We start from the raw sequence: 23,069 nt of genomic DNA on the forward strand, positions 1-23,069 counted from the left end.
GGGGCGTGGCTCGGAGCGCGAAACATGGCGGGGCAGGACGGTGGCTGCGGCTGCGGCCGCGGCGGCGAAGACTACTCAGAGGACGAGGGCGACAGCAGCGTGTTCAGGGCGGCTGTGGAGGTGTTCGGGAAGCTGAAGGTGCTGCTGGCCCAGAAAGCCACTCCAGGGCGGGGGACCGGGGAGGGCCCTGCCCGAGGCCCGGGAGGGCTTGCTGCGGAAGTCCGCGGCGCCACGCGGCCACCGTCGCCGGTTCCGGCTGCGCCCTGTTCACCCGAAGCAGGGGGTGCTTGTGGATCGTTCGTCTTTGCTCTTTGGGGTGCCCCAGGCCTTCGCTCTTGCTGTCTCCACGGCCCGTGCCTGGTAGTTGGGGCCAGCACCGCCTGTGGAACTGCAGTACCCGCGCTGGGCGCTCGGAGCAAGTGCAGACACAGAGGACGCAGGCCTGGCCTTAGGGATCTTTCGGGGTCTGGGGGGACAGATGGGCAGAGCCTCGTGCCACTCTGTCAAGTCAGCGAGACTAGGGCTTGGTGTCAGTTGGTGTCAGGTGCCAGGAGTGATAGCCTCCAGCAGCCCTCTACAGCCCCACAGGACAGAGCCCTCACTGCAGCAGTGGGGAAAGCTGGCCCACGAGGTCAGGGAGCTGTCCCAGGTCCCCTCGGCCCGCTCGCTCCTCCCCCCAGCCACTTCCCCATCCTGTCCACGACTGGCTCAGTGGTCCCTCTCCATCTCCCCTTTCCCTCAGTCCCTAAACCTAGGACTCTCTCTTAAGTCTTAGTCTCAGGCGTTGCTCCTAGGTCCTGCTGCCACAAGAGCCCAGAGTGGGAGTACTTGAAAGAGGTGGGGTCTGCATGCCGCGGGAGATGTGGGGTTAAGAATGGGGGGACTTGAACTCTTGGCAAGATGGCAGGACGCGGGTAAAGGAAAGGGTCCTGGGAGCTTGCAGATCTACACTGAGGGCTGGGCGCGGTGGCCCACGCCTGTAATCCCACCAATTTGGGAGGCCGAGGTGGGCAGATCACCTGAGATCAGGAGTTTGACACCAGCCTGGCCAACATGGTGAAACTCCGTCTCTATTAAAAATACAAAAATTGTCCGGGCGTGGTGGCGCATGCCTGTAATCCCCCAGCTACCCTGGGAGCTGAGGCAGGAGAATCGCTGGAACCCAGGAGGTGGAGGCTGCAGTGAGCCGAGATCATGCCACTGCACTCCATCCAGGCTGGGCGACAGAGTGAGACTCCGTCTCAAAAATAAATAAATAAATAAATAAAATGAAATGATGTACACTAGGACTTTCAGTGAATGTTGCTTTCCTTTTCCTTGCTTAGGACCTAAACTGCCCCTTCCTCGAGGGTCTGTATATCACAGAGCCAAAGACAATTCAGGAACTGCTGTGCAGCCCCTCAAAGTACCGCTTGGAGATCCTCGAGTGGATGTATACCCGGTAATGCGTCAGTTTCTTCCTCTTCCCACCTGGGGTGTGCGTGGGCGCCACCCAGCCCCACCTGGGGAAGATGGGGTTTGTGGTTACTGTGAGTAGCTGTCTTCCCAGAGGGCTCCACCCCCTAGCCTGGACCCCCGTGAGAACAGCTGTGTAGGTAAGGAGTACTGGTGACAGGCATGATCAAACTGGGGGCAAAGTGGCCCCTGGCGGTGCTGGGCTAGTCCAGCCACCCCTTTGCTGCAGTGCTGAACTTGGCCTCAGCGTTTGCCTTGCCTTACGAGTTTGGAGGTTCAGGACTGGCAGGCACCTGAGGAATGCTCCATTCCAGTCCTTTCATTCTCAGACCCGGAAGCCAAGGGTCAGGCTGGAGTCATGAACTGTCTCTCGTCTCCCAGTGGAGGAGTGATAAGCAGGGCCAGGGGTGGGCTCCTGGCTGGGTCTCAGCTGGCCAAGTGGTCCTCATGCAGTGTCACCTCTTGTCAGCTTCTGTGCCGTGACCCGTTTCCCAGTCCTCTCGTGCCTTTGGGCCAAGGTGTAGCATGGTGTGTGCCTGACACCCTACGAAGCCCATGGTGACAGGGTGGCTTCCTTGAGTGATGGCGGAGGAAATGATCCAGAGCGTCCCATGCCCAGGGCAGACATCGTTCCCCTGGTGACGTAGTCCCTGAGCTGAGGGTCTGTCTCACTGCCTCACAGCTGTGAGTGGAGAAGGCTTGGCCCGCCTCCCCCAGAGCACAGGCTCCTGTGGGATTGGGTGCGCCCAGGCCGTGCTCAGGAACAGCTGTGGCCTGTTGGTACAGGAGCCTCTCGAGAGTCCAGGCCTGGGCCTCCCCCTCCTCAGCCTGCAGCCTGCCTACCCCTGCTGCTTGAGGAAGGGGCCTGGGCGGGAGTCTGGCAGTAGAGCAGTGGGGTGCCAACCTGTGTCCAGCCGGTCTGGCCCGCCAGGACGAGGGACAGCAGGACACCCAGCTGGATACAGGCCCCCAGAGGAAGGAGGAGGCGTTTTTGTGTTTGAACCCTTGCCGTTCCAGAGACGTCTCCTGCCTCTGCCTTCTAGGCCCTTCCTCAGGCCTCTCCCCAGGGCTCAGCACACCAGCTCCTCGCTTCATAACCTTTTGCTCTTGCTCACATTGTTCCCCCTCCTGGAAATGCCCTTCTAGTCTCTGCATGTCGTACGTACTCCTATACAGCCCATAAAGACCCAACTCACACGTCCCGTCTCCTTCTAAAATGTTTCCTGTTCCCAGGGCAGAATGTATTCCGCTTCCCTCTGGATGCCCACAGCCTTTTGAGCACACCCTGCCCCTGCTGGAGCCCTCAACCTGTGGGTGCACTCTTGGCCTGCTGCCATTTCTGGCTCTTTAGTATGGGAGCCACAGCATGGTGTGGCCATGTAGTCGGGGGGTTCTCCAGGCTGCACCTGTGTGCCATTCCACGTGCTGCAGGCGTGACTGGGTGTCCTCAGGAGCTGGGTATTTAGTGGGTACAAGTCCTGGGGTTCGGCAGAAATGCAGCACGGCACTGCAGTCTGAGCTGGGTGCCATGGATGTTGGCAGGGAGGAGGTGGCATTTGATCTGGGAGGGGGGACGGTAACAGCGGGGTGCTTGTTTGGACAGGAGCAGGGAGTTGAGGTGTGGGAGAGAGAGCTGGGCAGCAGCAGCTGGAATGGCAGCTCAGGGCAGCTCCCTCAGGGCCTTGCATGCTGTGCCAAGGCCTTCGAGCTTTATGTTCGGGGCAGGGCAGGCGTGGGACCTGGGGAGTGACATGCTGACATTGGCATTTTGGTAAGGCGAATGAGGGTGCTCTGTGGCAGATGGATTTGGAGGGCAGTGGCTGCAGGCAGGGAGACCAATACCCCAGGGAAAGACAGAAGGAGCCCTGCGCTGAGTGGCAGATGGCTTGTCTGGCAGCCACTACCGGCCCTGGCGGGACCAGCCCCTGGCCTGGGAACCTGGGAAGCTGGGAGGTGAGGCAGGACTGGAGATGGCTGGCTGGAGTGTGAGGGTCTTGAGTGAGCTCCCAGGAGGGGGCTCTTGTGGGAGGGGGTGCAGATTTGCCTGACTCAGGTGGAAGCTGGGGGCACTCGGGGAACTGGGTTCATCTGGCCAGAGAGGGAAGGGTAGGAGGCCAAAGCCACGCCCCTCAGATGCTTCTACAGGTTGAGTGTCCCGTATCCAAAATGTCTGGGGGCCAGAAGTGTTTCAGATTTTGATTTCTTCGGATTTTGGAATATTTGCATTATACTGGTTGAGTGTCCCTAACCTGAAAATCCGAAATCTCAAATGCTGCAGTGAGCATTTCCTCTGAGCGTCATATCGGCGATCAAAAAGTTTAGGATTTTGGAGCATTTCAGATTTTCAGATTAGGGATGTTCAACCTGTAGTACTTCTGTAAGTACCAGAAACCGAATCCTTTGAAAAAGCCGCCAGGGAGCATATGATGACCTTGTCTGATTTCAGGTTGGCAAGAATTCCTTGGGCCTTTTGAGGGTCCTACAGGAGAATCGGATGGGAGTTTTCTGGGAATTTCCCGTTGCCTTTCTTTGTACGTGACCGCGCCCTGTCAGCCCCATTTAGGGCCGCCTTTTCCTCTCCTCCCCATAGAACCTGGAGGCTGCACCTAGTGTTGGAGCCCCCTGGATTGTGGAGGTCAAGGCCTTGTGGGTTTCCTTGGGGTCTCCAAGGCCTCCAGTATTTTCTGTTCCTGCTCTGCCCTCTGCTGTGACGGTGCGGTGACTTGAATGACAGCCCTTACTGAGTCTGGCTGCTGGGGCTTCTGCAGCGTGGATTTTGAGTGTGTTCAGGGTTTACTGTGCCCGGCCTTGCACAGTGCTGGGTGAGTGCCCTCTGCGCCTCTGAGCCTTGTGCTCAGAGACGTTCTCGGCAACCCCGCTGGCAGAGCCCAGCCTGCTGGCTTTCCCCTTCCTTCCCCAACCCTGCTTGTGCAGAACCCTCGGTTGTCTTAATAAGTCACAGAGGTGGGTGGTGCTGTGGAGGCAGCCAAGCCCAGCCTGATCTCTGATGCAGTTCTGGGGCAAGTGTGGCCTCTCCAGGGAACGGCTTCCAGCCGTTTCCCCCCACACGAGTCAGCAGGCCCCTAGAGTGATGGCAATGCTGAGGTACAGCCAGGCTCCGGCAGCCTGGAAAGCGACTCCTTCTTGTTTATGAAAGGCTGCTGTGGTGGCAGGCGCCTGGGGCTCCCTGGTAAGAGCCTGTGGCCCCGGCGGCCAGAGTGATCTTTCTGGGCCTTAGTGTCATACCAGGCTTGGGGCATGGGGCTCGGGACTGGGGATGCAGTGCTTGGGCTGTGCTCCCCTGAAGGAGGAGACCCAGTGGAGGGCTGAGCCGTGTGTCACTTGTGGCGCATGTCTGGGTGTTGTGGGACTTCCTGCCTTCCGTGCACTGTGCATGCGGATCTGGTTTTGCCCACCAGATGGCTTTTAAGGTGACATGCTTCTGAGCGGCCCCTGTGTGCTGCAGTCAAGGTCAAGCCTTCACCATGCCCGAGGCGATGAGCCTGGATTGTGACCACAGACTGTGTTGCAGGAGGAGCCCCCACGTGGCTGAAAGCAGGCCTCACAAGCCTTTCCTGCAGAGGGCCGGGTGGGAAGAAAGTTGTCCACCCTGGAGCAGTTGATGCCGGCCCAGGTGAGGCCGGGGAGGGTGCCAGGAGCCCGGGGCCAGCCCTCAGAACCCACCCGCTCCACCATTTCGAGAAAGAGCCCCGAGTGCTGGCGGCTTCCCTCTCTGCCTCTGCTGCATCTTTTTTGTTTGTTTTGTTGTTTTTTTTGGTCTTGAGAAGAGTTTTCATTTCAGTATCCAGATTCACATTTCCGAGGTAAACTTCCTGGAATATTCTTTCCCTAATAATTCATGGAAATGGAATCCACGTGACACAGAAGTAACCATTTTAAAGTGAGCCGTTCCGTGGCATTAAGCACATGCACAGGAATTCACGTTTTCCAGCACGTATACAGGGCCCAGGGGGATTCTCTGGCTGTCTCCGGCCTGACCAGCTCTGCTGTTTCCCTGCAGGATCTGGCCCTCACTGCAGGACAGGTTCAGCTCACTGAAAGGGGTCCCAACAGAGGTGAAGATCCAAGGTAGGTGGAATCTTGGTCCATTCTGAGCTTGTTCACAGCCTCCTTATGGAGTGGTGGTGTTTGTTCCATTGGACCGACGTTTTCTTTTAGGTGGTGCACGTTGTGTGGATGTTGCCAGAGCCTTCCTGAACCCCACCCTTCCCTAGACATGGCAGGTGGGAGAATTCCTCTCGCAGGGACCTAGAGCACATGAATCCTTGCAGCGTGGGTGGCCAGAGACGGAGATTCTTGGCGATGCCAGCAGTGGTTCCGTCTCCCTGTGTCAGTATGTGACATGCTGTCTACAGGTGGCATTTCTAGGGGCGCCTGCTTCCAGCGGAGCTTGCCTTGTAACCTCCTTTCCATCATTTCTTGGTAGAAACTGTACTTAACCTGGTAATGAACGTTAGATAAAGGTGAGCAAAACTACAGTCCCCAAGTCGGTGGCTAACGTATCACCTTCATGATGCTCTCTCTAGAAGTTGGTGGAATGTCAAAGGTCAAATTTTTCATGGGCCTGTGTCTGTTCTGGCCGCTCCAGGGTAGATAAGTTGGACCCTGGAGTCCTGATCCGTGCCCCAGCTGGCATTGCCACATGAGTTATCTGGGGCCAGTTCTTCCTGTGCTGAGGTGGGCCAGAAGAATGAGGTGTTGTTTTAGAGCAGCCGGTGGGCTGACCTGGGCCACACAGAGGCACTGCCCTTCTCCCTGGAGCTGCCGTGTCTGGTACATTCCGGATTCTCTGACCCACATCAACACGTGCAACCCAACCCAGCCCAGCCTTAGCCCTGACGCCGCCATTCCCAGCCTGTTTCCTCTCCTGTCAAGTGGGGATGAAACCCAGCCTTGCCTACCTCATGGGAATATACTGAGTATCAGGCTTGTCAGAGGGCAGGTGGGAGAGACCAGGACCAGTAGGGTGTGAGGATAGTTCAGGAATTCATCCGACAAATGGGTAAGGAGCACCCACCACATGCAAGGCGCTGTCTCTGGTGCTGGGGTGCAGCAGTGAGTTCCACTGCCCTCGTGGCGCTTGCATGCTAGCCGGGAGAGACAGGGCCAGAGGGTGGGAGAATTGTCCATGCACCTGCCAGCGAGAAGCACTGGGAACAGCCAGCTGAGGGCTGAGGGTCCTGCAGGGCTTGGGGGAAGGGTGGTGCTGTCTTGACATAAGACGGCAGGAGGGGCGGAAGCCAGCGTGGCATGTGTGGAGAGGAAGAGCATGTGCACAGGGCCCCAGGTGGGCTGTGCCTGGCAGCTTGGAGGCACAACAAGGAGGCTGGTGTGGCTGGAGTGCAGGGCAGGGCAAGGAGTGAGGTTGGGAGGGGACGGGCCAGATCAGGCCAGGCCACGTGGGCCACGGAAGGACGTGGGCTTTGACTCCGAGGAAGGCCGAGTTCTGCTCTTGGCTGTAACGACACCCCTGGCCCACTGTGCTGGGAACAGGGCGCCCGGGGAAGAGGCAGGGAGAAAGGCCTGGGGCTCTTGCAGTGAGTGGTCCAGGTGAAAGTTTGGAGAGGCAGTGCAGGGGGCAGCACTGGCCAGATGTGGATTTATAGAGTTGGCTGGACTCGCTGAGAGGAAGAGAGGGGTCAGGGAGGACTTGAGGATGTGGGGTTAAGGGCAGTGGTGGAACAGGCTTGCCTAGGCGTGCAGTTGGCATTTGTGTGGTGGTTCTGGGGTTACTGAGTGCTTCCCCACAGACTCTCTGCTTACTTCTTGCAACAAACCCTCCAGGGCTAGGTGGAGGGACAGGTCTGGCATCGGCCCCAGGCTTTCTGGCTCCAAGTTACTCAGAAAATGCCCTGGGCACCCTGGCAGATGTGGCTGGACGGTCTGCAGTGTGCACGGTGCCAGGTTCCCCATGCATGAAATGGAACAAGGCCTGCCACCCCCAGGGCTGCTGGCAGGGTGATAGCAGATGATGGCACGAAGGTCCTTTAGGACGTGGCCAGATGGGAGTGGTGATTCCATTTGCTTTGGCCTCGTGAGGTCTTGGAGAGAGTGGTACACAGTGCACTGTAGAGGTTCCCTGACCCCTGTCCACTCCTCAGGCAGCTGCTGGCTTCTGCTCAAAGCCAGGGTGAGTGACCCCATACCTGGGAGAGCATTGGGTACAACTCCTAATTTTCAGACGAGGAAGCTGATGCCCAGAGAGGGGTGGGGCCACTCAGCAAGAGGCAGCGCTGGCACCTGGGTGCCTTTCTCCTGGCCCACCCTGGTCTCCTGTACCCAGTCCAGTCTGTGGGTGCTGGGCTTCCTGGGTGTGTGCTGTCCCCTGCTGTCTGGGCAGGTGCCTGCCGTGATGGGCTCTTTGTGTTTCAACAGAAATGACGAAGCTGGGCCATGAGCTGATGCTGTGTGCGCTGGATGACCAGGAGCTCCTCAAGGTAAGAGGGCCCCTGTCTGCCCTGCAGACGACATGCATGCTTTCTGCCCTGGGCAGGGAACCTCATGGTGCTGGCTGAGGTGGGAGGATTTTCCTCCCCTAGTGCCTTTGAGGTTCCTCAGGCCCTGGGGCCGGCTGGGTGCCCCGGCAGGCTGCTTTTCTAGGCATCCCTGGGGCCAGAACTGCTGGGATTCTCTTGGGTAGAACCTGGTTGTCCCTGGGGCGCAGGGGAGAGGGCAGCCGTGCAGGTAGGGGCAGATCTCTGGCTTCTGATGACCAATGGGATGGAGAGTGTCCTGTCCTTGGTTGATGACTTCATTCTTCATTCATCCCGGCGCCTGGCTCCCAAGCCCTTGTGGCCTAAGAGTTTCTCCCGAGGTCCCTCATCTACCCTGTGGTAGGTCAAAGAAACTCCAGCACCCACCTTATCATTTCTAAATTTTGAAATAATTGTTTTCCCTCGATGATTATGAGTAACGCTACTATAAACGTTCTTGCATATGATTTTTGACTGAACACGTTTTCTTTTTTTTATATCTGAAGAGATTTATTCATGTGACCAATGGCCTATGACATAGCCCCAGGAGGTCCTGAGAACATGTGCGCAAGGTGGTTGGGCTACAGTTTGGTTTTCTACAATTTAAGGAGACATAAGACGTCGGTGAATCCATGTGAGCTGTACATTGGCTGGTTGAACACGTGTTTTCTGTCCTCTTGGGTGTATAGCTGGGAGTGGAATTGCTGGGTCACAGGGTCACTCTGTGCTTAACTTTTTGAGGAGCCACCAAACTGTTTTCCAGTGCGGTGGCACCATCTTCCTTTTCCAGCAGCAGTGCGGGAGAGCTCCAGTTTCTCCTCGTCCTCGCTGGCGCTTGCCGGCATCCGTCTTGTTGATTCTAGCCACCCTGCTTGGTGTGGGGTGGCATCTCATACGGTTTTGATTTGCATTTCCCCATGACCAATGATACGGAGTGTCTTTTTGTGAGCTTGTTGGCCATTTCTGTGTACGCTTTGGAAAAATTTCCATATTCTTGTCCTTTGCCCACTTTTTAATTGGGTCACTTGTCCAGTGAGGTTTTTTTGTTTTGTTTTGTTTTGCTTTTTCTTAATTAGTAGACTTAATAATTTAGGGTAGTTTTAGGTTCACAGCAAAATTGAGCAGAAAGCACAGAGAGTCTCCACAGGCCCCCTGCCCCACACATACACAGCCTCTCCCGCCGTGGACACCCTGCACACGGTGGCTCCTTTGTCACAGTCCATGAACCAGCATGGACACATTGTCACGCAAAGTCCATATCCAGTGAGTCTTCTTTCCTGTGGTTGAGAGTCCGTGGTTCTTCATGTGCCAAGTAGTTCTCTGGACATTTTGCCTATTACTTTGGCTCTGGGAAAATGTATTCTGCACGCAATTTATATTTGTATAAATATATGCGCTTTAGCAGGCACTTGACCTGCTTAGGTTTAAGCAGCAAGTTCAGCCGCCTCCCGCCTCTTGCCTGCCGTTCCTTCCAGCATCAGCTCTGTTTCTGCAGCCTTTGCATGGCTCTTCGGGTCCCCTCTGTGTGTGCGCCACCCAGTGGTCAGCCTGGGAGACTTTCCTGGGCTCACCAAGATCAGATCCACTTGTGCACAGGTGGGCCTGAGCCCAGGCATTGTAAACAGATTTGTGGGGTCACTTTCTTGAGCTGTTTTCTCTCCACTGTCTCTTGGATACTTTCTAGTTCCCTGGGGCTCCCTTTTTCTGTCCTCCATACATAAACCACCCACTTCTGTGATGGTGGTGGCACGGCCAGCTCCCTGCCAGTCTGCAGGAGAACTCGGAATCCTGGTGTTCCTCCCTGACCCACCTGCTGACATTTGCTTCTCAGAGCCTGCGAGCACCTGCCCCATGCATTCTGCCCAGCCGCGGGAGCACTGCGCTTGCTTTATATTTCCACAATGGCATTGTGGTAAAATGCACTTTACGTAAAATCTACCATGTCAGCCATGAAAAACAATTTCCTGACAGGCCCTGTGGGAGCTCGCTTCTTCTTTTTTTTTTTTTAATTTAAAAAATTATGGTAAAATACACATCACCTAAATTGTACCACGTTCACCATTTTTAAGTGTGCGGTCCAGGGGCATAATAAGCACATTCACGGTGCTGCGCAGCCATCACCACCATCCAGCCGCAGAACTTGTTCATCTTCCCAAACTGAAACTTCGTCCTCAATTTTTAAGCCGCGTTAAAGCATACAATTTAGTGGTCTTCAGTACATTCACAATGTTGTATGACCACCACCTCTATCCAGTTCCACAACATTTTCATCACCCCCCAAAGACCCCGAACCACTGAGTAGCCACTCCCCATTCCCCACAGGCCTTGGCAGCCACTGAGTTACCATCTGTCTGTATGTCATTGGAGTGGAATGCTGGAATATGTGGCCTTTGGTGCCTGGCTTCCTCACTGAGCACAAGGTTTTCAAGGGTTGTCCATGTTGCAGTGGCATGTAGCAGTTTTGCATTCCTTATTATGGATAAACAATCAAAGGAATTGGAGAATTCCATTGGCATTATTGAGACCTGGGAGTTGGAGGAGGGAGAAAGGAGATACAGATTTCAGATCATTAGGTGGGGTCAACCCTTGTAGCCCTGAGTTTTAATTGGGAATATCAGCATGAGCCCCCGGGCTTCAAGCGATCCTCCCACCTCAGCCATCTGAGTAGCTGGGGTCACAGGCATGCGCCACCACACTCAGCTAATTTTTTAAATTTTTGTAGAGACGAGGTCTTGCCATGTTGCCCAAGCTGGGCTCGAACTCCTGGGCTCAGGCGATCCTCCCACTTTAGCCTCCCAAAGTGCTGGGATGACAGCGTGAGACGCTGTGCCCGTCCTCCTAATATATTTTTACGTTAAGGAATATATATGTATTTCTTGATCTTGTGCCCTGAAAATGCCTAGAACGATGACACCCCGGCTGTAATGCAGGCGGAAACACAGAGAGCAGCAGTCACCCAAGACTTGGGTCACATCCGAGGGACTCAGGAGCCAACTAGCAATAGTCAGAGAGGGGCCAGTGGGAGCCTCGTAAGCATAGGGGCTGCAGTAGACAGGCACCCTTCACGTACGCCCAAATCCAGGTGTTCATAGTGATGTTTTATAAAATCATCAATTTGACACTAAAAACATAAGCGACAAAAGAAAAAACAGATCAATTGGACTTCATTAAAATGAAACACTTTGGTCCACCAAAGGACACCATGAAGAAAGTGAAGAAACAGAAAAACCTACAGAAAGGCGGTAAATAGTTGTAAATCACATGACTGATGAGGGACTTGTATCCCGAATCTATTAGCAACCCTTACAACTCAATAAGAAAGACAGAAAACCCAGTTCAAAAATGGACAAAGTGTCTGAATAGACGTTTCTCCAAAGAGGATGAACAAATGGCCAAGAAGCACATGCAAAGATGCCACCATGAGATGCCACTTCACACACACTAGGATGGCTAGAATCAAACAAGAAAAGGAGGCTGGGCCTGGTGGCTCATGCCTGTAATCCAAGCACTTTGGGAGGCCGAGGCTGGAGGATCGCTTGAGCTCAGGAGTTTGAGAGCAGCCGGGACAACGTCGTAAGACCCCGTCTACAAAAAGTAAAAAATTAGCCAGACATGATGGCACACCGCTGTAGTCCCAGCTACTTGGGAAGCTGAGGCGGGAGGATCACATAGAGCCCGGGAGTTCAAGGCTTCAGTGAACTATGATGGTGCCATTGCACTCCAGCCTGAGCGACAGAGCAAGACCCTGTTGTTTAAGAAAAAAAGGAAGGCTGGGCGCGGTGGCTCACGCTTGTAATCCCAGCACTTTGGGAGGCCGAGGCGGGCGGATCACGAGGTCAGGAGATCGAGACCACGGTGAAACCCCGTCTCTACTAAAAATACAAAAAATTAGCCGGGCGTGGTGGCGGGCACCTGTAGTCCCAGCTACTCGGAGAGGCCGAGGCAGGAGAATGGCGTGAACCCAGGAGGCGGAGCTTGCAGTGAGCCGAGATTGCGCCACTGCACTCCAGCCTGGGCGACAGAGCGAGACTCCGTCTCAAAAAAAAAAAAAGGGAAAATCCCAGTGTTGGCCAGGATGAGGAGAGATTGGAACCCTCCTGCATTGCTGTAGGAATATAAAATGGTGCAGCTGTTATGGAAAAGTCTGGCAGTTCCTGCAAGATGTCAACACAGTTACCCCGTGACCCAGCAGTTCCACTCCCAGCTGTCCACCCAGGAGAAGTGAAAATATACATGCACACAAAATCGTCTACCTGAGCGTCCATAGAAGTGTTATTCTTAATAGCCCGAAAGTGGAAAGAGCCCAAATGTCCATCAGCTGGTGAATGTATAAACCAACTAGCAATAAAAAGGAAATCAACTACTGATCTGTGCTAGGACACGCGTGATCCTCGCCAGCCTCATGCTTGGTAGTGTATGATTCCATTGCTGTGCAGCATCTAGATAGGCCGCTGCCCCCAGATCACCTTGGAGCACATGATTGTGGTCAGCACCACCATGCAGGCAGTGAGACCTCCCAGTGCCATCGCCCCTGTCCTGGGTGCCCTGAGCTTCTCGCACCTGTGCTCCTGAATCTGCCTCAGTTGGATGTCATGGCGATGCCCAGGCTCTATGCTGTTGACAGTGTTGCCAATTTTACCTTATCATGGCCCCCGCCTGCCACACACTCTTCTGAGGAATGCACCAGAACGGACTGGCTCAGCCAGCTGCTCTGGCAGCTTCACCAAGCCCCCCAAGGAGCATTTGTGTGACAAGTTGGCACTGAAGGCACAGGCCATAGTGAAAGGGCCAAGGCACTCCTGGTGGCATTTCACGCCCCATGGAGTTGACCCTTTTGACGTGGTTAGGATGTTCAGAGCCCAAGAAGTGGGCCTGGCTGGGGGCTTTGTGGAGCGGGCGTAGCCTCTCAGGTCCTGGGGCTCCTCAGCGATCCTCTTTCCTTTTCTGGAAGGAGGAAAGAGCTGTGCGTCCGGAAGCCTTGAGCTCCTGGCTGGGTGGCTCCCATGGGTATCTCAGAACTCACCTTTCCGGCAAGTGGGGGACTAATTCAGCCCCCCAGGAGCTGCTGCTCCTGGAACCTGGGCCTTCCGGGCTGGAACGCCAGTCCCCTGGCTGGAAAGCAGGCCACCTCTCAGCCCCAGCCCGTCGGCTTTATCTGTTCCCAGCTGGGACGGCAATCCTTGGAGGAGAACAGGCCTTGTCCTGGAGGTGTCCCTGTGGGCTGTGTTCTGTCACAGCAGGCCCTGCTGTGTGCTGCCCACCCACCCAGCAAGCCATGCTGTCGGCTGCATGACAGACACATACGCTCCCATATGTTTCTGCAGTGCTCAGCCCGTTCCGGCGTGTGGTCCCAGCATCATTACAGCCCAAGGCGGGGACCAGGCAGGGAGCACTTGCTAGTCCAAGACATTGCCGGGCAGGCACAGGGTCATTGATGGGCCAGGCCCCTCCTTTCCACTGGCTCCTGGCATGGGTGGCATGTGGGGGCAGGGGCACTGGGGACAGCTGGCCTTGGCCTGGCTTAGATGGAGCCAGTGAATGCCTGTGGTCTTCCTTGCCCAGGGCTGTGCCTGCGCCCAGAAGCAGCTACACTTCATGGACCAGTTGCTCGATGCCATCCGGAGCCTGACCATTGGGTGCTCCAGTTGCTCGAGGTAAAGGTGTGGATGGCCCAGGTGGGCAGTATTGACGGGCTTCTCTTGGTCCTAGTTCTGGAGCTGATAGGGGCTGGGGTGTCACTCCCCTTCTGATGCTGGCTGGGTGGGACACCCCCCTTGGGGATCTGGCTGGCCAATCAGGGGCCGGGCAGCGTACGGGCAAGGGGCGGCTGTTGCCCAAGGCCCCGGGGATGAGTGTGAAGGTGGGATGTGGGGCTCAGAGCAGACGGGCCAGGCACAGAGGAGGGTGAGCACCTAGGGTGCTCCGTGGGTGGGTAGGTAGGCGGGCAAAAATGGAGGAGCCAGGGCAGACAGGTGGGGCAGGATTCTGCGTGGTGGGGCTTGTCCTGGCCTCTGTGCCTGGCCCCGATGTGCTTCTGGGGCCTTCCCTGTGGGGCTGAGGGCCTGCTGGGCCAGTGCTGTAGCCTGTGACAGTGTGGCCCTGGGGGCTGCCTTTGCAGCCTGATGGAGCACTTCGAGGACACTAGGGAGAAGAACGAGGCCTTGCTGGGGGAGCTCTTCTCCAGCCCCCACCTGCAGATGCTCCTGAATCCAGAGTGCAACCCGTGGCCCCTGGACATGCAGCCCCTCCTCAACAAGCAGAGTGATGACTGGCAGTGGTACGTGCTCCTGGAGGCCTCAGCGGCAGCACCTTGGCCTCCTGTCCCAGCCCCAGGCCGCTTGGTTCTGTTACTGCAGACACCCCTGGCAGCGGTGAGTTGCAAGGCTTTCTCTCCCTGCAGGGCCAGCGCCTCTGCCAAGTCCAAAGAGGAGGAGAAGCTGGTGGAGCTTGCCAGGCAGCTGCAGGGGAGCGCTGCCAAGTTGCACGCGCTTAGAACGGAGGTAAGGGTGCTAGCTCCTGGGAGGGGGTTGCTTGGAGGCAAGGCCCTGCTTTGTCACCTCCCTCATCACGTGAGGCTTAAGCGAGGTTGCTTGTGCACCAGGCCTGACATGTTCTAGAATACCGTGGTGCTCAGTCCGTGGGGAGGTGAGAGGCGGGTCCCGTGGCTGGGGGAAGGGATCAGCCTCAGGTATTGGGCGGTGCCCACGCCTGAGCACGTTGCCATGTGCCTTGCCGCATGTGGCCCTCCTGGCAGCCCTTGGCCTGGCCTCTGTTTGATTGCGGAGAAGACCGGGGCCCACAGGAGAGTGAGTGATGGGGCTGAGGCTGGGAGCCAGAAGGTCTTGCTCTGGCCTGAGTTGCTTGGTACAGCTCCCCTGTCTCCGTTTCTGAAAGCTTTCTTCCTCGCCCTGACTGCAGTGTCTGAGGTGAGGGCTGGTGGCAGCCTGGCTGGCGGGCAGGGCAGCCTCAAGGGACTCTGCCTCTGGCTTTGCAGTACTTTGCACAGCACGAGCAAGGGGCCGCTGCGGGCGCAGCCGACGTCAGCACCCTAGACCAGAAGCTGCGTCTGGTCACCTCCGACTTCCACCAGCTAATCTTGGCTTTTCTCCAAGTCTACGACGACGAGCTGGGCGAGTGCTGCCAGCGCCCAGGCCCTCACCTCCACCCGTGCGGCCCCATCATCCAGGCCACGCACCAGAATCTGACTTCCTACAGCCAAGTAAGGGTGCCCTTCCCCTCCCCTCTAGCCGCCCCCTCCCCTGTTCACTCAGACTGAGAGCTTGTATCCTGATTGGGCTCAGGGGCCTCAGCAGCCCCTGACAAGGGACCACAGGGCGGGACCAAGGGCTCGGAGGCGCTGGGCTGGGCTCCCTGTGGGCCAGTGGCGTGGCAGCGCTCTGGGCCCCTCAGTGGGCTGGGGAGGTGCTGCTTCTGGTCCGTGGACCTGCCCACCTTAGCGGGCACTAGCTAGGCCCAGATCCGGTGTGGGGTCCTGCGTGTCCCAGCCTCCAGGTGCCATCCCTGTGTTGGCCTCACTGTTTTCACGTTACGCTCCAAAATAGCAAGGTCCATTCCTTCTTGTGTATGACCAAGAACTGGGCCAGACAGGCAGACAAATGCCTGCCTGTCTGCCCACGAGCCTGCTGGGCAAGGAATGGGCTGCAAGGAAGTGGGCTCGTCAATGTTTGCTTGTTTCGTTGTTCCACATGTGAGATCCCCAGAGGCCAACCTGAAAAGCCGGCTTTAGTTATGATGACTACAGTTGCCATATGCGCAACTCTGCCCTTGGCTCAAGGATTCCGTGATGTTTATTTTGGTTTTTCAACCGAGAGGCTCCAAGCCTTCCAACCTCTGACTGGCTGGTCCTGTGAGACTCCTCGATCAGGGATGCTGAGGCCACAGCCCTCTCCTGTCCATTTTTCTTGGGACATTTATTTTCCCCCCTTGCCAATTGCTGGGGCTGGGAGGACACGCAGTGCTGCCTGGCATGTCCCTAGGGTTGCCATCGAGGGTTGCCAGAGCGACATGAGAGTGTGGCATCCCCACTGGGCCAGGAAGAGGGGACTTAGGTCCGAGAACTCTGATTGGTGACTTCCCCTCTGGGAGTTTTGTCCCTCACCCTTGGCTGTCTTTCGGGTGAGTGCCACCTGATCAGTGTGAACGGGGGTGGGAAGCAGGAGATGACATCGCTAGGTGAGACCAGCGGCATTTAGTGCCTGCTCACTCGCTTGCTCTCTCCCTCCCTCCCCAGCTGCTGCAAGTGGTCGTGGCAGTTGCTGACACCTCTGCGAAAGCCGTGGACACCGTGAAGAAGCAGCAAGGCGAGCAGATCTGCTGGGGCGGCAGCAGCTCCGTCATGAGTCTAGGTACGTGGCTGCCCACCTGGCCCTCTGCCTGGGGCTGCTCCACACGCGGGCTCCCTTTTCTGTGCTCCACTAGCCCTGGAGGAGCATTTGGGGACCAGCCCCTTCTTTTGTTTTTCATTTTCTAATGCATGTTTTCCTTCACTTGAAAAAATACTTTCAGTGGATTATCAAATGAAAACACTCGTCGTAGAAAACTGAGATAACTCAGTAATAGAAAATGTGAAGCAAATGATAGCAAATGCCTGAATGGAATAGTATTTGACAATTAAAAATGTAACTTGGGCCAGGCGCGGTGGCTCATGCCTGTAATCCCAGCACTTTGGGAAGCAGAGGAGGATGAACCACTTTGAGCATAGAGATCAGCCTGGGCAACATGGCAAAACCACGTTTCTACTAAAATACAGAAACTAGCTGGGCATGGTGGCGTGTACCTGCAGTCTCAGCTACTTGAGAGGCTGAGGTGGGAGGATCACTTGAGCCCACGAGAGGGAAGTTGCAGTGAGCTGAGGTCACGCCACAGTACTCCAGCCTGGGTGACAGCCAGACCCTGTCTTAAAAAAAAAAAAAAAAAAAAAGTTAAGGAAAATGGGAAAATGCTTATAATGAGGGCCATCTTCCCAGAGTTGATTTTTGCATATGGAGTGAGGTGGGGATCCAGTGATCCAGTTTCCTCGTATCCTATATGGATACACATTTGTCACAGCACCGTTGACTGGAAATCGCTCTTTCTCTCATTGATCTACAATACCATCACTCTTGGTAATTATTAAGTATCCATACGTTATGTGTGGGTTTCTGGGTTCTCCTCTGTTCCGTTCTATTCCTTTTTTTTTTTTTTTTTTTGCTATCCCTGCACTAATACCACGTTTCAGGGGACTAGAAAATAAACAGCAAAATAGACCCAAAGAAAGAAGGTAAAGCCAGTTTTCTACCTCTTCTAATTTATTTTTTAAATAACAGCTCTACTGAATTCAAATTCATATAACATAAAATTTACCCTTTTAAAAGTGTACAATTTCATGGTCTTTAGGATATTCACAGAGTTGTGTAACCATCCTCTCATCACTATCTGAGTCCAGAACATTTTTATCACCCCCAGAAGAAACCCCATATGATTAGCAGCCATTTCCCATCCCTCCCTAGCCTCAACTCCTGGCAACCACTGTCGTAGAGACGCTGTCTGTCTCTGGATTTGCCTGTGCTGGACATTTCCTATAAATGGAATAACAATGTGTGGCCTTTTGTGACTGATGTCTTTCACTGAGCATAAAGTTTTGTAAGGGTTATCCGTGTAGTTCATTCCTTTTCATCGTTGAATAATATTTGATTGTGTGGATATACCACATTTTGTTGTAGTTGGTAGATGTGGGTTTCTAGTTTTTGGCTATGTACATTGTAAGTCTTTTGTGTGAACGTATTTTTCTTTTTCTTTTTGAGATGGAGTCTCGCTCTGTCACCCAGGCTGGAGTGCAGTCTCAGCTCACTGCAACCTCTACCTCCTGGGTTGAAGCAATTCTGCCTCAGCCTCCCAACTAGCTGGGATTACAGGCACCCACCACCACGCCCGACTAATTTTTGTATTTTTAAGTAGAGACGGGGTTTTGCCATGTTGGCCAGGCTGGTCTCGAACTGCTGACCTCAGGTGATCCACCTGTCTCGGCCTCCCAAAGTACTGGGATTATAGGTATGAGCCACTGCGCCCAGCCTCTTTAACTCGGTTTTTTAAAGTTATTTTTTAAGTGGTTGCCTTTAGAATTACAGTTAGCATCCTAACTGAAAACAGTCTAGTACCAAATTAATTTCAATAGTATACAAAAACTGTCTCCTATTAAAGCAAAATACATTAGTGTTAGATATTTTTGGGTACACCATTTTAATTCCCTTGTTGTTTCTTTAACACTTTTTTTAAAAGTTATTTTTAAGTGGTTGTCCTTAGAATTGCATTTAGCATCCTAACTGAAAACAGTGTATTACCAAACTAATTTCAGTTGTATACAAAAACTTTGCTCATTAGAATGAAGCTGTATTAAATGTGTACATTGGTACACATTTTTATATTTATCGATGTTGTTACCTTTGTTGGAGTTCTTAATTTCTTCATGTGGATTTGTCCTTTCATGCCATCCCGGAGGCCTACCCTTAGTGTTTCCTGTAGGGAAGCCTCACTAGTGATGAACTCCCTCATTTTTTATGTGGGAATGTCTTCATTTCTCCTTCATCTTTGAAGGATAGTTTTGCTGAATATAGAATTCTTTTGTACTTTGAATGTGTCATTCCAGTGTCCTCTGGCTGCCAAAGCTTCTGATGCGAAGCCAGCTGGTATATGATGAGTCTCTTCACTTTCTTTTCAAAATTCTGTTGGTCCCTGGCTTTGGACAGTTTGATTATAATGTGTCTTCGTGTGAATCACTGTGAATTTATTCCACTGGGAGCTTTTTGAGCTTTGTAGATGTGTCATTCATGTTTTTCATCAACACTCAGCCAGGCAGTTGACATCTCTTTCTCCTTCACATCTTGCTTGCTCAGAGCCTCAAGGTCAGCCAGAGGTGAGAGATCAGGGCCTCAAGGGCCTTCTCAGGTCTCTCTCTCTGGGATTTTCACAGCCCGGCACACATCTATGGTCTTCCAGATTCCCAGGACTGTGCCAGAGCTTTCCAGAGCCTTTGTGGACATCTGATTTTCCAGCCTCTCCTTCTGAGCTTCTTGTTTAGTCTCTTGTTTGCCCCGGCTATTATGCACTGCCTCGGGCAGCAGCAGCTAAAGCATTTGCTGTAAATGTTTTCCACTGTTGCACCCCCAAGTAGTGGTTTCAGGTCCATAGCCTCTAGTTTTGGAGACTGTCTTTGGATGAACCCTCCAGCCAGCTGTCTCCTCGGAGAGCCAGGCTTCTCACTGCTCTTGGCCTCGGCACATAACTACGCCATGTATACCGGGCACTGAGGAGCCTCTTCTTGCCAATTGAACTGCAACAGAACCCTCCACTTTAAAATGTATTACAGCGTTTATCCTAATCACCGCTGTCACTATGACTCTCTTCCCAGTTTTTATAATTGCTGTTAGTAAACTGCTTATAATCTATGCCATCATTCTTAAAATGATCATTGGTATTCTCAACAGTGTGCCATCTCACCTGTGACTGTGGCACCACAGGACTGGTGGCAGGTCTTGCCTTTCAGAAAGGCCCCTTATCGCTTCTTGGCTGAGATCAAGTGTAGTATCTGTTCTTACCAAAAAGGCACCCTTTACGTCCAGGCCATGTGAACTGGGCAGTGCATTGTGTACAGGGAAGTGTCTGTTCACCCTTGAGCCCCGGCCACTTCGGGGGTCTGGAGAGACGCCAGGGGAGCAGGCCCAGGGTGGGCATCGGCCTCTCTTGGGGCTCTCAACTCAGCTCCCATCAGTTCAGCATCCTGATTTGGCTTGAGATGAATTCTTAGTGTCTGGACACACCAGAGAAAGGGTCAGCATCAAATCCACGCCAAAGGCCACTTGGGACAGTTCTTTACTTGTCCCGTTTCCCATCTGACCCCTTGAGGGCGCTGGTCTCGATGGCCCTCCTCCCGCTGTGGAAGGCCAGTGTTTCTGTGCTGTTTCACCTCCCAGCCATCTGCATGCCCGCAGCCAGGCTCTGTTGGAGGTGCGGCACCACCTATGAAGTGAGGAGCAGCCGGTGTGCCTTCTGGGCTCTTGCTGGGGGCATGGCCTCATGTGAGTTGGGAGGGCCTTGGCACTGTGGGTCAGCACCACACACCAGGAGTTGCCCCCCAGGCTTCCTGAAACCTCACTGCCATGAAAACATCAATGTATTTAGAAACCGAAGCAATGCTGTCAGTGCAAGAATGGGGCAGGAGAGTTGAGGGTACCAACAATGGAGAGATGCCACCGACCCCGGAAGTGGTGACGGGCTCAGCGGGCGGGGAAGGCGGCAGCCGAGAGGACAGCCCAAGGGGCAGCGGGGTGCCGGGGACAGGGCAGTGGTGAGCAGATAGAAGCAGAGGGCACAGGTGAAGCAGGTCTGGAGAGGGCCACCTCCACGGGGTGGTGGCCCCGGCGAGACCCTAGCCTGTTCTTCTGTGAAGAAAGTGATGGAAATGAATAAGCAAACCAGCTCCCAAGCTGGTGGCCCGGCTCCCACAGAGCCTGAGCCGCTCCCAGCTTGGCTCTTGATGTGGCTGATGTGGCTGGCGGCAGCCCGGGTGAAGCCTACCTTTTTGCAGCCTCTGAGGGTCCATGGGGCAAGAGCTGACCCCTGCCTCGCCTCCATGGAACTCCTCCAAACTGTCCCCCAGAGAGAGACCCCACAGGCAACGGCTCCACCACAGCAGACCAGGGGGAGTGGCAGCTACCCAGATCCTCTCCCCAGCCCCGGCGTCTCGAAAAGCAGCCCCATGCAGGAGAGAAGGAAGCCCTGGATGAGCAGTAAATCTGACCTGAGGGACTTTCTGACACCACTGAATACACTCAGTGCGACATCCAGACGTGCCTGGACAGCTGTGAAAACCCAGCCACAAAGAGACTAGAAACGAAATGAGGCTGGGATCTCTAAGAAGAGAGAAAAGAGACAGAAAAACCAGCACAAAGATCAGTGTCGCGCAGGCCCCAGCCAGGCACAGGGTCTCCAGGGCAGGGGGCAGGGGAGATGAAGGGCAGGGCTCTGGAGGAGGTGGGCACACAGAACAAGCCAGGTGAGTGCAGGTGCCGAGCACAGGGTGGATGGAACCCACCTCCTGCCATCTGGAGTACAGGGGCCAAGGGCTGGGGCCAAAGCTTCGAGAGAGACAGCCTGTGGCCTCAGAGGAGCAGCCAGGATGCCTTACAAGCACTGAGGGCCCTGCACACCCGGCCTTGGGCTCTGGACCTTGCCAAGCCCTGCACCAAGAGTGAGGGCAGAGCAGGAAGGCCGGGATGGAGGTCTAGACGATTTGATAAGGGCAGATGCCACACGAGGGACACAGTCCGGGCCTAGGAAAACAGTCTAGAGCAGTGTGCATTGCGGCAGGAAGCCCCTCTGCTGGGGCCACTGGAAGCTGATGGCGAGTGGAGAGGGTCCTGGGGCGCGATTCCAGGCGGGCTGAGCACATTCCCCAGCTCGGTGTCACCCTGAGGCACACCCCATGATTCCTGAGCTTCAGAGTCACCCTCGCGATGGGCAGAGGATGACAAATTCAGGGTTCACAGCACTTAATGTCACTGCTAATGACTTCAACATGTAAAAGGCAAAGTGTAGCTGACAGTGGGGCCATGGATGGGGAGCGGACGGGCAGGGCAGGTGAGGGGCTGTGTCCTCCTCTGCTGGGGGAGGCGGATGATGGCCATGGTCTAGGGTTGGCAACTGAGAGGCAGATGTGGTTATGGCAGATAAGGTACAGCGCAGCCACCACGGTCGCCACTGGGCTGGGCAGCCAAGGCCTTAGGGCTGTCTGTGTGATTGGGTTTGTTGTGTGTGCAGTGTTATCCATCTGGTTAATACTGAACGTGCCACTGAAGTCAGGACAGCCCCTGCCTCCTCACTGTGTGCCATGTGCTGCTGCCCCTGGGGCTCGGGGGGCAGGGGGCAGGTGGGCGGGGGCACAGCCAGGTCAGCAGACCCTGGCCTGGGTCTCGGAACTGTGCTGCGGTCGGTGTGACCCAGCCCAGGGCTCCCAAGCTGCTGGCCTGGTCCCCACAGAGCCTGAGCAGCTCCCAGCTCGGCAGTGCCTGTCCCTTCCCTGCCATCCTGGTGGTGCCTGGGGCTGAAGGAGGATCAGCTGAGGACATGTGCTTTGGGTGGCGGGCAGGAGGCATCTCGCCTCTTGCGCCAGGCTCACTTTTCTGTTGGTTTCTTTTCTTTTTTATTTATTTATTTATTTATTTGTTTATTTAATTTATTTATTATATATATCTTTTTATTATACTTTAAGTTCTAGGGTACATGTGCACAATGTGCAGGTTTGTTACATATGTATCCATGTGCCATGTTGGTGTGCTGCACCCATTAACTCATCATTTAGCATTAGGTATATCTCCTAATGCTGTCCCTCCCCCGTCCCCCCACCCCACAACAGTCCCCGGAGTGTGATGTTCCCCTTCCTGTGTCCATGAGTTCTCATTGTTCAATTCCCACCTATGAGTGAGAACATGCGGTGTTTGGTTTTTTGTCCTTGCGATAGTTTACTGAGAATGATGGTTTCCAGCTTCATCCATGTCCCTACAAAGGACATGAACTCATCCTTTTTTATGGCTGCATAGTATTCCATGGTGTATATGTGCCACATTTTCTTAATCCAGTCTATCGTTGTTGGACATTTGGGTTGGTTCCAAGTCTTTGCTATTGTGAATAGTGCCGCAATAAACATACGTGTGCATGTGTCTTTATAGCAGCATGATTTATAGTCCTTTGGGTATATACCCAGTAATGGGATGGCTGGGTCAAATGGTATTTCTAGTTCTAGATCCCTGAGGAATCGCCACACTGTCTTCCACAGTGGTTGAACTAGTTTACACTCCCACTATCCTTTTGGTTTCTTTTCTTTCCTCTGCAGCTACCAAGATGAATGAACTAATGGAGAAATACAAAGTCTTCAGTGATGGCCTGCGCAAAAGCACAGGATAGTGGGGGCAGGAGGCCCTCTCCCAAGATGGAGTTGGCGAGGACGGATGATTGTGGCAGCAGAAGCCGTTGCAGCCCCACGTTGTGCTCTAGGCAGGGACCTTTGGCCCCTTTGGGGAGGGAGAGAGAGACGGATGGTTTGACTTTTTCTTGACACAGAGAAAG

At 54.4% G+C, this 23,069-nt stretch overlaps 1 protein-coding gene across 1 annotated transcript; it reads left to right on the forward strand.

Annotated features, from left to right (window-relative positions):
* Window positions 1-23,069, forward strand: HAUS7 (HAUS augmin like complex subunit 7). Its single transcript, XM_032757934.2, has 10 exons — window positions 1-138; window positions 1,326-1,441; window positions 5,477-5,544; window positions 7,852-7,913; window positions 13,512-13,603; window positions 14,068-14,226; window positions 14,350-14,449; window positions 14,944-15,168; window positions 16,201-16,315; window positions 22,837-23,069. The coding sequence occupies exons 1-10, from the start codon at window positions 25-27 to the stop codon at window positions 22,905-22,907; spliced, it is 1,122 nt and encodes a 373-aa protein (XP_032613825.1). The 5' UTR covers window positions 1-24; the 3' UTR covers window positions 22,908-23,069.

This window comes from Hylobates moloch, unplaced genomic scaffold (assembly GCF_009828535.3).
Source record: "Hylobates moloch isolate HMO894 unplaced genomic scaffold, HMol_V3 SCAFFOLD_7, whole genome shotgun sequence".
NCBI classification, from domain to species: domain Eukaryota; kingdom Metazoa; phylum Chordata; class Mammalia; order Primates; family Hylobatidae; genus Hylobates; species Hylobates moloch.

What these genes read in the sequence shown, in the direction of transcription:
- HAUS7 (XM_032757934.2), top strand. Translation starts at nt 25, where the DNA reads ATGGCGGGGCAGGACGGTGGCTGCGGCTGCGGCCGCGGCGGCGAAGAC. An exon ending in CTCGAGTGGATGTATACCCG is followed by an intron (nt 1,442 to 5,476) that starts GTAATGCGTCAG and finishes GTTTCCCTGCAG; the next exon opens with GATCTGGCCCTCACTGCAGG. An exon ending in CAGAGTGATGACTGGCAGTG is followed by an intron (nt 14,227 to 14,349) that starts GTACGTGCTCCT and finishes CTCTCCCTGCAG; the next exon opens with GGCCAGCGCCTCTGCCAAGT.